Source organism: Nerophis lumbriciformis, linkage group LG23 (genome assembly GCF_033978685.3).
Source record: "Nerophis lumbriciformis linkage group LG23, RoL_Nlum_v2.1, whole genome shotgun sequence".
Classification (NCBI taxonomy): Eukaryota; Metazoa; Chordata; class Actinopteri; order Syngnathiformes; family Syngnathidae; genus Nerophis; species Nerophis lumbriciformis.
The window spans coordinates 32,247,039-32,263,437 of NC_084570.2; the positions used below are offsets into that span (position 1 = coordinate 32,247,039).

General features: G+C 44.5%; 1 protein-coding gene across 1 annotated transcript in view; it reads right to left on the bottom strand.

Moving 5' to 3' along the window:
* fer1l4 (fer-1 like family member 4) overlaps nt 1–16,399 on the bottom strand; it is a 108,810-nt gene that overhangs the window by 39,939 nt on the left and 52,472 nt on the right. Inside the window, exons 13-36 of the mRNA XM_061984724.1 lie at nt 15,845–16,025; nt 15,594–15,780; nt 15,451–15,530; nt 13,817–13,942; nt 13,662–13,734; nt 13,466–13,560; nt 13,222–13,330; nt 12,904–13,111; nt 12,691–12,823; nt 12,519–12,619; nt 12,352–12,439; nt 10,954–11,070; nt 10,740–10,892; nt 10,489–10,681; nt 10,308–10,432; nt 8,730–8,864; nt 8,497–8,670; nt 8,323–8,433; nt 8,099–8,260; nt 7,839–8,013; nt 7,664–7,779; nt 7,436–7,552; nt 6,053–6,101; nt 2,479–2,579 (exon numbers count right to left, since the gene is read on the bottom strand). Coding sequence (XP_061840708.1) covers nt 2,479–2,579; nt 6,053–6,101; nt 7,436–7,552; nt 7,664–7,779; nt 7,839–8,013; nt 8,099–8,260; nt 8,323–8,433; nt 8,497–8,670; nt 8,730–8,864; nt 10,308–10,432; nt 10,489–10,681; nt 10,740–10,892; nt 10,954–11,070; nt 12,352–12,439; nt 12,519–12,619; nt 12,691–12,823; nt 12,904–13,111; nt 13,222–13,330; nt 13,466–13,560; nt 13,662–13,734; nt 13,817–13,942; nt 15,451–15,530; nt 15,594–15,780; nt 15,845–16,025 — 3,109 coding nt within the window. The remainder of the gene's footprint in view (nt 1–2,478; nt 2,580–6,052; nt 6,102–7,435; nt 7,553–7,663; nt 7,780–7,838; nt 8,014–8,098; nt 8,261–8,322; nt 8,434–8,496; nt 8,671–8,729; nt 8,865–10,307; nt 10,433–10,488; nt 10,682–10,739; nt 10,893–10,953; nt 11,071–12,351; nt 12,440–12,518; nt 12,620–12,690; nt 12,824–12,903; nt 13,112–13,221; nt 13,331–13,465; nt 13,561–13,661; nt 13,735–13,816; nt 13,943–15,450; nt 15,531–15,593; nt 15,781–15,844; nt 16,026–16,399) is intronic.

The window sequence follows — 16,399 nt, forward strand, 5'->3', positions numbered from 1 at the left end:
ATCATACCTAGACGTTTTCAACCGGAAGTTTCGCAGGAAATTTAAAATTGCACTATATAAGTTAACCCAGCCGTATTGGCATGTGTTGCAATGTTAAGATTTCCTCATTGGTATATAAACTATCAGACTGCGTGGTCGGTAGTAGTGGGTTTCAGTAGGCCTTTAAAGGAGTGCTTGGAGAGGTTCATAAATGTTTTCTCTCTTCAACTTCCCTTAGAAACTCGGTGGTCACTTTAGTGTAGTTCGCTCACTAAAGTGAGTACACTGTATGTCTTGGAGTACACGGTACCTCAACTTAAAGTGAGCACACTGTATGCCTTGGAGTGCACTACCTCAACTTAAAGTTAGTGTATTCACTTTAGTGTAGTTAATGTGTATATATACTTGCAGTGTGTATATAATACATATCACATATTATTATGAAGGTGTCTGTTACTACATTATATATATACTTGCAGTGTGTATATTGTACATATAACATATCGTTATGAAGGTGTCTGTTACTACATTATATATATACATTATATATATACTGTATGTGTATATATATATATATATATATATATATATATATATACATACATACATACAGGTAAAAGCCAGTAAATTAGAATATTTTGAAAAACTTGATTTATTTCAGTAATTGCATTCAAAAGGTGTAACTTGTACATTATATTTATTCATTGCACACAGAGTGATGCATTCAAATGTTTATTTCATTTAATTTTGATGATTTGAAGTGGCAACAAATGAAAATCCAAAATTCCGTGTGTCACAAAATTAGAATATTACTTAAGGCTAATACAAAAAAGGGATTTTTAGAAATGTTGGCCAACTGAAAAGTATGAAAATGAAAAATATGAGCATGTACAATACTCAATACTTGGTTGGAGCTCCTTTTGCCTCAATTACTGCGTTAATGCGGCGTGGCATGGAGTCGATGAGTTTCTGGCACTGCTCAGGTGTTATGAGAGCCCAGGTTGCTCTGATAGTGGCCTTCAACTCTTCTGCGTTTTTGGGTCTGGCATTCTGCATCTTCCTTTTCACAATACCCCACAGATTTTCTATGGGGCTAAGGTCAGGGGAGTTGGCGGGCCAATTTAGAACAGAAATACCATGGTCCGTAAACCAGGCACGGGTAGATTTTGCGCTGTGTGCAGGCGCCAAGTCCTGTTGGAACTTGAAATCTCCATCTCCATAGAGCAGGTCAGCAGCAGGAAGCATGAAGTGCTCTAAAACTTGCTGGTAGACAGCTGCGTTGACCCTGGATCTCAGGAAACAGAGTGGACCGACACCAGCAGATGACATGGCACCCCAAACCATCACTGATGGTGGAAACTTTACACTAGACTTCAGGCAACGTGGATCCTGTGCCTCTCCTGTCTTCCTCCAGACTCTGGGACCTCGATTTCCAAAGGAAATGCAAAATTTGCATGGTTGGGTGATGGTTTGGGGTGCCATGCCATCTGCTGGTGTCGGTCCACTCTGTTTCCTGAGATCCAGGGTCAACGCAGCCGTCTACCAGCAAGTTTTAGAGCACTTCATGCTTCCTGCTGCTGACCTGCTCTATGGAGATGGAGATTTCAAGTTCCAACAGGACTTGGCGCCTGCACACATCGCAAAATCTACCCGTGCCTGGTTTACGGACCATGGTATTTCTGTTCTAAATTGGCCCGCCAACTCCCCTGACCTTAGCCCCATAGAAAATCTGTGGGGTATTGTGAAAAGGAAGATGCAGAATGCCAGACCCAAAAACGCAGAAGAGTTGAAGGCCACTATCAGAGCAACCTGGGCTCTCATAACACCTGAGCAGTGCCAGAAACTCATCGACTCCATGCCACGCCGCATTAACGCAGTAATTGAGGCAAAAGGAGCTCCAACCAAGTATTGAGTATTGTACATGCTCATATTTTTCATTTTCATACTTTTCAGTTGGCCAACATTTCTAAAAATCCCTTTTTTGTATTAGCCTTAAGTAATATTCTAATTTTGTGACACACGGAATTTTGGATTTTCATTTGTTGCCACTTCAAATCATCAAAATTAAATGAAATAAACATTTGAATGCATCACTCTGTGTGCAATGAATAAATATAATGTACAAGTTACACCTTTTGAATGCAATTACTGAAATAAATCAAGTTTTTCAAAATATTCTAATTTACTGGCTTTTACCTGTATATATATATATATATATATATATATATATATATATATATATATATATATATATATATATATATATATATACTTGCAGTGTGTATATTGTACATATTACATATTGTTATGAAGGTGTCTGTTACTACATTATATATAAATACTTGCAGTGTGTATATTGTACATATTACATATTGTTATGAAGGTGTCTGTTATTACATGACATATATTCTTACAGTGTGTGTATAAAACGATGGTGGAGGTTTTGAGGATTTAGAACACATCTTAAAAGATGCCACTGAGGGGACATTTAGCTCTGACCTTTAGCGTGGCAATCTTCTTGCGCTTTGGCGGATCAACTTGCAAAATCACTGCGTCCACCTCAACTTCTTCAATGTTGGTGGCAGACTCATCCTGGCCTTCTGATGAAAGAAAACAATACATTATGTACAGTATCCTCATATACACATATATGTACACATTAATATCATACTTGCCAACCCTCCCGGATTTTCCGGGAGACTCCCGAAATTCAGCGCCTCTCCCGAAAACCTCCCGGGACAAATTTTCTCTCAAAAATCTCCCAAAATTCAGGCGGAGCTGGAAGCCACGCCCTCTCCAGCTCCATGCGGACCTGAGTCCGCTTTCCCACAATATAAACAACGTGCCTGCTCAATCATTATAACTGTAGAATGATCGAGGGCGAGTTCTTGGTTTCTTATGTGGGTTTATTGTTAGGCAGTTTCATTAACGTCCTCCCAGCGCGGCAACAACACACAACAACAGCAGTCACGTTTTTGTCTACCGTAAAGCAGTTCGTCTGCCGTAAACAGCAATGTTGTGACACTCTTAAACAGGACAATACTGCCATCTAGTGCATTTGATGAAAGCACTTTTGTGTGTGCCACACAGCAATGCATCATCAGAGAGGTTGTTCAGCATGGTTAGAAAAATAGTGACAGAGAATAGAACAAGGATGGACAATTCAACCCTTAACTCAACAATGAGTAGATGAGTGTTATGTGTGTGTATATGTGTAAATAAATGAACACTGAAATTCAAGTATTTATTTTATTTATATATTTTTATATATATATATATATATATATATATTTATATATATATATATATATATATATATATATAATAAGATAAATATATATAGCTAGAATTCACTGAAAGTCAAGTATTTCTTATATATATATATTAGAGATGCGCGGATAGGCAATTATTTCATCCGCAACCGCATCAGAAAGTCGTCAACCATCCGCAATCCACCCGATCTAACATTTGATCAGAACCGCATCCGCCCTCACCCGCCCGTTGTTATATATCTAATATAGACGATGCAAGGCATTAGTGAGGTTATAAAGCTTTTGCCTGTTAAAGAAAGGAGACTGATCCAATGCAGTACAGACATTCGCGTGCCACGCTGTCACGACCCAGACGCACACCAGTGCGCAATCATATGGGAGCCGCGCTGAGCGCACCTCCAAGCGCGTCTCGCTGCCGGCGACGGCCGGGTATATGGGCCCGACGCTCCAGCGCCATCCATTTTCAGGGCTAGTTGATTCGGCAGGTGGGTTGCTACACACTCCTTAGCGGGTTCCAACTTCCATGGCCACCGTCCTAGCTGCTGTCTATATCAACCAAGGTGAGCGCCACCCCTTTCGTGAGCGCACTGCGCGCGGAGTGACCCCTGTTACGCGCCCCCGGCAACAGGGGTGGCGGGCAGGCAAGCTGCGCGGGCGGAGCGCCCGGAGTGACCCGTGTTAAGAGCCCCCGGCCACGGGGGTGGCGGGCAGGTAAGCTGCTTACCTGCTGCGCGTGACGCCGGCCGCGGCGAAGGCGGACGAGGCGGGGTGTCGGTGCGGTGGGCGCGGTGGTGACCCTGGACGTGCGTCGGGCCCTTCTCGCGGATCGCCTCAGCTACGGCTCCCGCTGGGGCCCTCTCGGGGGAAGGGGCCTCGGTCCCGGACCCCGGCGAGGCGTCCCTTCTCCGCTCCGTAAAAGTGTCCATCTCTTTTTTTTTTTTTCTTCTGTTGTGGCATATGCTGCAGGTGCCTGCTCGTTTTTCGTATGTGGGTAACAACATTTAACTATGTATATATATTTCCGAATTGGTTTAACTGCCACCCGCCTGAATCTATTTAAAATCTAATTTTTTTCTATTTCAACCACCCGACCCGACCCGACCCGACCCGCGAATAAAATCTAATTTTTTAAAATTTCATCCGCCCGATCCGCGGATAATCCGCGGACTCCGCGGTTGTGCCCGCAAACCGCGCATCTCTAATATATATATATATATATATATTTATATATATATATATATATATATATATATATATATATGAAACACTTGACTTGGTGAATTCTAGCTGTAAATATACTCCTCCCCTCTTAACCACGCCCCCAACCACGCCCCTCCCCTAACCACGCCCCCGCCCCAACCCCCCAACTCCCGAAATTGGAGGTCTCAAGGTTGGCAAGTATGATTAATATACATATACACATATATACACTTTTATACACACATACATACATACATACATACATACATACATACATACATACATACATACATACATACATATATATATATATATATATATATATATATATATATATATATATATATAAGTTCAGTTGATCAGTGACTCTTGAAATGATGAAATATTGACTGCCAGGGCCGGCCCCTGGCATAAACACCCTATGCAGTTGTTCCGGACCACAACTTCTTGAGGCGGCCACATGATCATGGCAAACGGTCACTTCAGTGGCTGATCATCAACGAGAGATAATTGCTTATTTAGCATCTCTCTGAAAGCCGTCATCGTGACAGACGTACTGCCATATTTCTAAGACCACCACACGATTAAAGTTTTTATAGTAGCCGAACTTTTTCCCTAAAGATTTCATGTCTAAAAAGTGTTTGTTTTTTATAGTTCTTTGTGTTTTGTTTACTTTTTCAATTAATGCCAAAGCGTAGGAGTTTTGAATTGGCTTCCCTGTAGGAGAAGATATTAAACACTTTTCTTTACGACATAAATATATATATATATATATATATATATATATATATATATATATATATATATATATATATATATATATATATATATATGTATATAAATACATATACATACATATATATAATAATATATATACATATGTATACATGTATATATGTATATACTTATACATATATACATAAACATACATATATACACATACATTTATATGTACATACACATACATATATACACATAAATATACACATACATATATATGTATATATACATACATATATATATATATATACACACATATATATATACTGTATATATTTGTTTACCTTTTCATATAAACTTTGGCCATGATGTGGAATACAAACACATGACTCTTGAACATATTGGATTCAACTGAATTGTAGCTATCTGATTTGGTTTGTTGTTCATACATGATTATGCATAGTCAATATAAATATCTACATAGCTTGTAAAACAAAAACAATACTTTATTTCTTATTATCGAATCATCAAATAACAAGAGCAATACAGTAATCTCTGGTTTGTCGCTGTTAATTGGTTCCAGGGACTGGCCGTAGTAAATTAATTTAAGCAAAGTAGGAATTATTCAATATGAATGGAGTATTTTCATAGTTGGAGCATACAAAAACGTTCTAAATACGTTATTTAACATTCAAAAATCCCCCCAGACATGAAATAACGCCCACATATTCACCTTCACAAGCCACAAACTTGGAAGTGCGATGTGTTGAGGTACCACTGTGTACTCACTAGGCTGGAGTCAGGTGTTACACAGTAATATTAAATAGCAACATGGGACCACAAAAAGCCTGCTGATGGTATCATGCCTCCTTTAAGTGTACCTCTTTCTGCTTGTTCTTCCTCCTCCATTTTCTGAAGTTCCTTTGCAGCCTGAAGAGAAGACAAGTTGGTTACCATGGCAATTTTCACTATTCTTATAGTGCACACCATGCAGTTCACTTCATTACGTCTACGATGGATGTCCTATTTCAAGAGGTCGTATTATGACTTTTCTCTATTTTATAAGAATTAATTTAACATGTAAAGATGGTTCTTTGGTCAACGTTTTACTATCTTCAAGCCACTTTATGGCTGCCTTCAAAAATTAAAAGTTGTTCGCCAGCAGCCTTGTTTTGTAGTTGTTTTGCTAAGACCGTATGAAATGTGAACATCAGCGATTGCCAGCTGCCATTTAATTTTTACCTTACTTTCACCACAACACAACATCCCAGAGGATAACGCGAGACCAGACCGTGGTTTGTTGTTGGCTCAAGGGCGGGAAGAGAAAGGAAGGAAGCCAGGCTGCAAATCTGGTACGATATGTTGGCTAAAATTAAATGTCCACCAAGTATTTGTCGCTCCATATTGACAATAAAATGCTTTTCTTCTACATCATGTTAATACTTTCACTGCTGCTGCTTTTGTTCAGGTTCAAGGCGGATATTCAGTAAGCTACACTGTGAGCTACATCGCTAACGTAACAACGGATTATATTTAAAACTGGTCCATTGCCAAACACAGTAGGCACTGATCCAATCAACAGTTTTTAGGCTAAGTAGAAGGCCAGGCTAGCTACACAACAACTCCAGCTGACATTGCTAACGTATCATTTACACATTTCTAACCTACTGTTATTAATAACGTTTCATTGTCTCCTCCATTGTTAGACATAGTTGGCACCGAGCCCGCCATTACGGGGAGTTTTTCAGAAAATCCATCTTTCCGTGAAGGTCTGTGTTTGGAGCAGGGCTCTTCTGTGCACACGACTTCTTCACACTTGAAGGCAGAGGTGAAACGTAACAACGGATTGTATTAAAAACTGGTCCATTGCCAAACACAGTAGGCACTGATCCAATTAACAGTTTTTAGGGAAAATCATTCTTTATTTTGACGATATAGTCTTACATTAGAAGGCTAAGCTAGCTACACAACAACTCGAGCTGACACTGCTAACGTATCATTTACGCATTTCTAACCTACTGTTATTAAGGTTTTATTGTCAGAAATAATCGGCACCGAGCCCGCCATTATAGGGAGTTTTTCAGAAAATCTGTCTCTCCGTGAAGGTCCTTGTTTGGAGCAGGGCTCTTCTGTGCACACGAGAAGCGACTTCTTTTGTAAATATCTCCGCCATGCCTCCGCGCGTTGAGTTCACATTTTCAGGACTTGTGCAGATCCAAAACCGAGGACCATCAGGTAAGAAAATATGCTTTAAAGTATCTCGCCTGCTTCTCCAGCTCTTCCAAGGAGGCGTAGTATTTGGACCACCAGTCCAGTTCTTCGTTTTCTGGCACGTCCTCCTCCAGCTCCTCCTCCTTCCTCCTCAACTTTTTGAGAGGAGCCTGAAGGGGTCAGAGAAGGTATGACAGGAAAAGAGGTGGTGAAGGCCAAAGATGGGCATGAAGGTGGTTCCAACAAAGATGAAGAGAACAAGGACCAAGAAGAGGACGCACGTTGATCAGGTCGATGGCCTTGTTGGGAATCAGAGACTCTTTGATTGACAGGTTGATGAGGGAGAACTTCCTCAGCGTTTTCAAGGCACTGGGCTTCACTGAAGGCTTCTTCTCCACTGCACAAACACGTCAAGAAGAAGAACCTCATAAGGCTACTTGTCTCTTTATATCCTACCTTTTGGTGGAGGCCCCTCCTCTTCGTCATCAGGCTCCTCCCCAAGCTCCCGCGGGGCGTAGTCCATCAGACACTGGACCACGTGCGTCCCGACCAGGATCTGCCGGCCGAAGGCTCTGCGCTCCACCACGAAGAGCGTGAGAGGAGGGTGGAGGTAGGTCTGCTCTGGCAGATTCTGATTGGACGGAAAGAAGGGAGCAGAGGCCCTCAGCTGGGTTCTTTCGGGGCCCGGATTGTCATCAAGGAGGACTTGAACCGACCACATTGAGGAAGCGGGCCAGCTCTTTGAAGTTGGGATGCGTCCTGAAGCTCTCGATCTCCTCCGAATCCAGCTGGCATCCGGCACACTCCACCCTCACCATTGGGCGGTCCACCTCGAAGAGCTGCACGCGCTTCAGCTCCCGCAGACCCCAGAAGAGCACCTGAAGGCATCAGCAACCACTCAGTGCTTCATGGACCAAACCCCAAAGAGACTTGGCGCAACCTCGATTCGGAAGTTCCTCAGGACGGGTCGGACCCCCGGTGGTATGTCGTAGTGACGCTCCTTTTCCAGGTAGGTCAGCTCCTGAGGGTCCACGCTGCTCGGCAGGGCGGGCTGCAAGGAGCAGTCGGCAGGGATCAGCACAAGAAGTCAAGGTCAAAGCGGTGCCAAGGTCACCTCTCCAAAGGAAGAATAGTCCAGCTCAATCAGCTCGAAGGCGGCCAGCAGCTCGCCTGCGGGGGCACGCCCGATGCTGATGTCATAGAAACCAAGGCGGGGCTTCTGGTACAGCATCTCCACCGGTTTCAATTCCGGTTCGGCGTACGCTCGGCCGAGAGGCTTGGGACTCCCCTGAGAGCGCAAAGGTCAGTGAACGCATCGCTTCCCCAACACGTGAAGAAGAGTGTTACCACGGCATCGTAGTCAAAGACGTGGATGATGACCAGGGGAGGGTCTTGTTGGAGGTCCTCCATGGTTCCCTCCAGCAGGACGCGCTCAAACAACAGACACTCGCTCCATGCAGGAGAGAGTGTGTCTGGGGACACCTGAACACACACACACACACACACACACACACACACACACACACACACACACACACACACACACACACACACACACACACACACACACACACACACACACACACACACACACACACACACACACACACACAGCTTCACTTCTTCTGACACGTGTGTTATCATTGTGTTATCATCAGTGTTGGGTTGGTTACTGAAAACCAGTAACTAGTTACAGTTACTAGTTACTTTAATTCAAAAGTAACTCAGTTACTAACTCAGTTACTTACACCAAAAAGTAATGCGTTACTGTGAACTATTTAGTTACTTTTTTTCTTCTTCTTTTTTTTTAAAAGCTCCCATTAACAGTACTTCATTTCAGTACTGTTATTGCACTGGAGAATAATACAATGTGTTGATCAACTTGACATGCATTTGCATCACTGAACTCTGCTAAGCAATGTGGTCTACATACAACACACAAAGACAAAGATATGTTTCAAAGGGCCAATTTATTTCAGGCCAGAACAAATTGACAAAACTATTGTAAATAGCTGCAACATAACATACATAAGTAACAAACAGCATAATAACAGCATAGCTGTAAACCTGGCTTCACCTAAGGAAGGCACACGTGACATACACAAAGCCTAACCAGGCAGATTTGAATTGTTGTTTTGGGCAGTAGACGGGATCTTTGATCCAAGACCCAACTTACATTTAACTAAAATGTTCTTTTCTTTGTGCTCGACAAAAGAAAAGAAGTGAGAATATCTCATACTTGCCAACCCTCCCGAATTTCAGTGCCTCTCCCCGGGACAACCATTCTCCCGATTTCCAGCCGATTTAAGGCAGGCCCCCTCCAGGTCCGTGCGGACCTGAGTGAGGCACGGACCTGAGTGAGGCACGGACCTGAGTGAGGCACGGACCTGAGTGAGGACAGCCTGTCGTCACGTCCCCTTGGCCAACCAAAAAGTAACCACAGAACACTATACCGTGTTCTGTGGTTACTTTTTGGTTGGCCAACGGTTTACGTTGTATTGCGCAGCCCACCCCCCTCCTCTCCCCTCCCCTCCCCTCCCCACACCCACACCCACACCCAGACACACACGCACAGCGCGCCTCCGGCTTGTGACACAAGAGATTCAGAAGGATGACTTTGCAGCGGTGCAATAAAACACACTCAGATCTTCTGTTTCTAGCCGATACTACATAAAAAATAACTTAAAACTAACGTAAAATAACGCAGTAACGCATCATGTAGTAACGGTAACTGAGTTACTGAATATAAAAAATAACGCGTTAGATTACTAGTTACCGCCGAAACTAACGGCGTTACTTTGTAACGCATTAGTCCCAACTCCCAACACTGGTTATCATCGCGTTGGGATAGTTTTCAGCCACATGGCCCAGCCCTATGTAAAAGAAGAAGAAGAAGGATGGTGTGGAGTTTGGCGACGGACTAACCTTGGTGAGCTGACACTGCGTGGAGAAGACCACCTTGGCGAAGGGATCTGACAGGCCGTCGTCATCTGCCGCCAACAATCCGCGTGCTTGGTACATGTGACAGCGCAGCTGGAAGTACCTGCAGTCTGCAGAGGAAGGTGTCACCAAGGTGTGCAGGGAGGTCTTCAGCGGAGGAGCTCACCCTGACAGGACAGGCCGACAGGAAGCTTCCTCCTGGTTCCCGTGGAGACCGGCGGCGTCTGCCCGGGCTCCTCGTAGATGGGCAGGAAGTCTTCTGGGAGCGAGGTGATGGCCTCCTTGCTGTACTTGGCCTGGCCCAGCCACAGGTAGACCTCCAGCTTGGCAAAGATCTCACTCGTGGAACCTCCCAGAGACTGGGAGACGCAAGACTTGGGACTTTTTCTACAACCTGTGACTCTTCCGGAGACCCACCTTCATGTAAAGTGTGGTGACTCGACCACAGTCCCGCCCCCTCTGGTCCTCCACCAATGAGAAAATGATGGAGTGGGCGGGGATCCTGACGTAGGCCAATCGTTTGCTTCCGCTCAACAACCAGAGGAAGGCGTCCGGGATGGTGTTCTGGGGCTGGGAGCGAGATGTCAGAGCTCCTATTGTATTATCACTACTCTCCTATTTGACCTTTCACCTCTTTGGCCAGGTGGCGCAGCTTGGCCAAGAGTCTCCTGACGTCCAGGAGTCGCTGTCTGAGCGTCCGCTTGGTGATCCTCTGCCTGGCTCTCGCCGCCTGCCTGGCCACCGCCACCTGGAGGTCACCTGATCAAAACTTGTCGAAACTTGGCCCTGCTTTTTGTATTCAGGTTTTTTTTCCAATTCAGTGCTTTGATAAAAAAAAAAAAGGTGAGAAAAACGATTGAAATAAAAGGGGGTGAGCAACATGCGGCTCTGTAGCGCCGCCCTAGTGGTTTTTTTTTTGTTTTAATATATTTTCTGTAGGAGAACAAACATGACACAAACCTTCCTAATTGTTAGAAATCCCACTGTTTATGTTATACATGCGTCACTGATGAGAGTATGTGGCAAGCGCCATTTTGTCCTACTAATTTCAGCGATCCTTGAACTCATCGTAGTTTGTTTACATGTACAACTTTCTCCGGCGCTGCCACAAAAAGACATGTTTTATGCCACTCCTTTGTCTCATTTTGTCCACCAAACGCTTTATACTGTGCGTGAATGCACAAAGATAAGCTTTGTTGATTTGCTGGAGTGCTTATCAGGCATATTTGGTCAATGCATGACTGCAAGCTAATCGATGCTATCATGCTATTTAAGCTAGCCGAATGTACATATTGCATCATTATGCCTCGTTTATAGGTATATTTGAGGTAATTTCATTTCCTTTACTTATGTCCTCTGTATATAATTTATATTTGCATGTCTCATGACACATTATCTGTATGTAATATTGGCTGCATTTCTCATAGTTGTTTGTGTGCCATGTTGTTCCAGACTACAGCAAACATTACCCAGCTTGCAAGGGTTGTAATAAATCCATTAGAAGACTATGTAAAGCCAAAGCCATTTATCAACAACACCCAGAAACGCCGCCGGCTTCGCTGGGCCCGAGCTCATCTAAGATGGACTGATGCAAAGTGGAAAAGTGTTCTGTGGTCTGATGAGTCCACATTTTAAATTGTTTTTGGAAACTGGACGTCGTGTCCTCCAAGACAAAAAGGAAAAGAACCATCCGGACTGTTATAGGCGCAAAGTTCAATAGCCAGCATCTGTGATGGTATGGGGGTGTATTAGTGCCCAAGGCATGGGTAACTTACACATCTGTGAAGGCACCATTAATGTACATACAGGTTTTGGAGCAACAAAAGGATTTGCAAATCATTGTATTTTGTTTTTATTTACCATTTACAAAACGTGACAACATCACTGGTTTTGGGTTTTGTATACGGGCTTTCGGCCTGATAGAACATGACCGTTTGGGCATGTGATGGATTTGGTGTGATTCGATGAGTTTTGTCAGATCTTTCGGAAACGGCTGACAAAAAACTTTGGTCAACGACTGAAGACTCACCAAACTCTTCTTGATGAACGCCTTTCTGCGTGCGTCGAGGTTGTTGGGACGAAACTGCGAGCGGCGTTCTGAGAAGAGTCTGAACTGTCTTCGCAGAGATGGAGAAGGGCACGTTTGAAAAAAAGTGGGGAAAAGCACACGATAAGCTTTCTGGAGGCGATGCTGACTTGCAGGAGGTGACCAGCTCCAGCAGGATGTGAACCAGACGCTTCTTCACGTTGGTCCTCGGCCTCCTCTGGAGACGCTCCACCTCGTCCAGGCCGATCTCCTGCAGGTGAGCACAGGTACAAGCGGCGTGATTCGCCAGCAAAGCCCTCCTTTCTCCAACAATGCTCTCACCAGCCTGTCGGCCATCTTGCTGATCCAGTTGACCTGGTAGAGGCGAAAGCTGTGGTTTTCGAACTGACTCCACACAAACAGACATGGCTTATGTTTCTCGGCGGGGGTCTGGAGGGGGATGTACTGGAACGACCTGACACACAGGTGATACACACATACATACGTTCTTCGGTTTTAGAGCTGAGGAACACGTCTTTCCCAAAGAAGACCTACCTGTCGTACTTGGTGGGCTGCGGCCTCATGGGGTGAGACAAAGATCTGTTGTCAGGTTCAGGACTCAGCACCTCCTCCTTGTCCAGCTCTTCTTCGGACTCCAGAAGACCTTGTCCCTCCTCATTAAGTTCCTCCCTGCTTCTGCTCAGCTCCTCTCTGCTTTGACTCTTTTTGGCTCTCCCAACCTTTACCACCTTGCCGTGGTTTCCTGAGGGACGCATGATGGATAGTGAAAATTGGAAATACTATATTTGAAGCCGTGTAAGTAGAACCTGCAACTTTTTGTGATGCGTCTTAGACCCAGATTGTACTTTCTACCTATTGAGAGTTCAAAAGTCATTGGTCTGGTGCCTACGGATGGATCCATCATGGTGACTTCAAACAGAGATGTGAACAGGAGAAAGTCTTCTCTCTCACCCAGAAAACCCTACAAGTCAAAGCAAAACTGTGTCAGTTTGACTCTATGGCGTACCTCAAAGCTCTGTCCTCTGACCACATTGTATTCCCTAAAAGTATGAGGTTCTCTACAATGTTTCTTGAGTTTAAAATGTCTTTATTGGACCTCAGGGAGTGGGTGAATCTCTTCAGTCTCCACGGTAACAGACTCCGGCACCTCCACACCCGCCTCCCCTGCGTCGTCAGTCAATATGCTGGAAGCTACACAAACATTAACAGGAAGTTGCCAAGTCAGACACCCTGAACTATGGAAGCCACGGTGGCGTGAAGGAGCTTCACTCGGCTCTGATTCGTCTCCTCACCTTCCTTCTTCTTCTCCTTTTTGCTGCCTCTTGGCTTCTTCAGCCCAAACCTTCCGAGAGTTCCTTTCACCTTCTAAAAAAAAAAGACCACGACTGAGGTCAGGAGATCCCCACAGAAAGCACATGGACATGATGGATGAGCACTTAGCCGGTACCAACGCCAGCGGAGAAGAGCTTGTGTCCGTGGCGATGACCGAGGGCGAGGAGTAAACCTCCACAGAGAGCGCGAGGAGGATTCGACCACGGTAGAAGGTTCCTTCTCCAAGGCCCTGGTTCAAAGCCTGGAGAAGACAAAGGTTAGGCATTTCAAACTCGACTTGATTGCTTCTCTGTTTTACAGTCGTCTCTCGCTAAGTTGCGCTTCAAATATCGCGGCTTTACAACATTGCAGGTTTTTAAAATACTTTTTTTTAGAGCATATTCTACATGTTTATTGCTTAAATTATGTGTTCAATTAAGTATTAATGTTTGTGTTATATGTATTGCAGTGCAGTATTTGTCTTATTTTCTATTATTGCGATGTGGCAATCGATAAAGATATTCTCCAAGTGGGACTTCCGTTTCAGACCCCTGCAGACAAGAAGGCCCTGCGGAGGGTGACCAGGACAGCGGAGAAGATTATCAGCCGCCCTCTGCCCTCCTTAGACGTGGCGCCTCCAAACATTTTTCAAAGGGATAACTAAATGGAGCCACTATAAATCTTGATGTGGCACACCAGAACTATAAACCATAATTTCAGTGCATAATTTCAGTCAACCTGCTGCCATCAGACATCTCTCACCCTGGTCAGCACTTGTTCAACCTGCTGCCATCAGACATCTCTCACTCTGGTCAGCACTTGTTCAACCAGCTGCCATCAGACATCTCTTACCCTCGTCAGCACTTGTTCAACCGGCTGCCATCAGACATCTCTAACCCGGGTCAGCACTTGTTCAACCGGCTGCCATCAGACATCTCTCACGCGGGTCAGAACTTGTTCAACATGCTGCCATCAGTCATCTCTCACCCTGGTCAGCACTTGTTCAACCTGCGACCATTAGACATCTCACACTGGTCAGCACTTGTTCAACCTGCTGCCATCAGACATCTCTAACCCTCGTCAGCACTTGTTCAACCTGCGACCATCAGACATCTCTAACCCTCGTCAGCACTTGTTCAACCGGCTGCCATCAGACATCTCACCCGGGTCAGCACTTGTTCAACCTGCTGCCATCAGACATCTACAACCCTGGTCCTTCCAGCCGCTAAAGTGGAGAGGAACTCTTTTGATGCACTTCGGGTACTTTTGTCTAGTCGTCACTTTCTTGGAGCCTCTTTTTCACTGCACTCTAAAAAGAATTGATCAACCTCCCTCTTCTTGACGAGAAGCTCGGGTTCGGGGGAACCTACCGGGTTACCTACATCTGCTGATTGGAGTAAGCGTCGCCCTGGTGTATCGACAAATTGGAAGATGCTGGCAGCCACAAAAGACTGGAGGACATTAGTCATTTTAGAGGAAATTGCAAACTGGATAACATCTTGGAGAAGATGTCTGCTCTGACAGGCGAAGTATTATGAACTGAATTTGAGAACCAGAAATTAGTGTGAAACGTTTAAATTTGTTGGGTGAAACGAGTGTCAAGATGAATACATGACTATTATTTCATGTTTAGAGGGCTCAATTTATGTTAAAAAAAAATATTTAGAAAGGTCATAAACAGTTTTTTAATGCTCTAACTCTAAAAATGTTTAAAATATTTATCTAAAAACAAAGGACTGTATTTTCATGAACTGATGAGAAACGTGGCACCTGATGGACGTCTCCAAGTGTGGAGTTCTGAGGAGAACCGTACAGATTGACCCAGCATGGTCCAAAGGTGGGATTAAAGCCTGTGAAAGGACACGATCCAAACTTTAGGAAGTGCCCAAGAGTGCAGAGAACTCGGGTCATACCATTCCTGGTGGGGTCAGAAATCTGCTTCAGGTCCAAGAAGTGAGTTGCCAGAGCGATGTCACCCATCTTGGCGTCGTCCAGAATCTGGACTCTGATCCTCTGGGCCAGAGGAGGAAACTGCTCGATGAAGGAGATCTCCTCGTTCCAAACGGGACAGCTGGTGGCGCTGCTGACCGAGGTCTCCCCCTGGAAGCATCACCTGGGTTTATTACCTGGTAGAACACCTGAAGCCGGCGGTCGCAAAGTCTACCCGTTGTCCTGAGAAGGTCACTTGGACGTAAGGGTCAATGAAAACCGTGCGATCCGTGACCTTTGACATTTTGGCCATCAGCCCCGAGTCCATTGTGGGAAGACCCTCCGCCTTGTAGATGCGGACACGGAACCGAGCCCAGGGGCGCTCCGAGGGAATACCGCGAGGAAGCATCAGGTTCCTGTCGAGAAGCAACACAACGTTGCAGTTATTTAAATACTCGCCCACCAGGGGGCGCCACTACGCTTTTACAAAATCCAAAAGCAGTGAAGTTGTCACGTTGTGTAAATGGTAAATAAGAAGAGAATACAATGATTTGCAAATCCTTTTCAACTTATATTCAATTGAATAGACTGCAAAGACAAGATATTTAATGTTCACACTAAGAAATCTTTTAGAATTTAATGGCAGCAACACATTTCAAAAAAGTTGTCACGGGGGCATTTTTACCACTGTGTTACATGGCCTTTCCTTTTAACAATACTCAGTAAAAGTTTGGGAACTGAGGAGACACATTTTTGAAGTGGAATTCTTTCTCATTCTTGCTTGATGTAC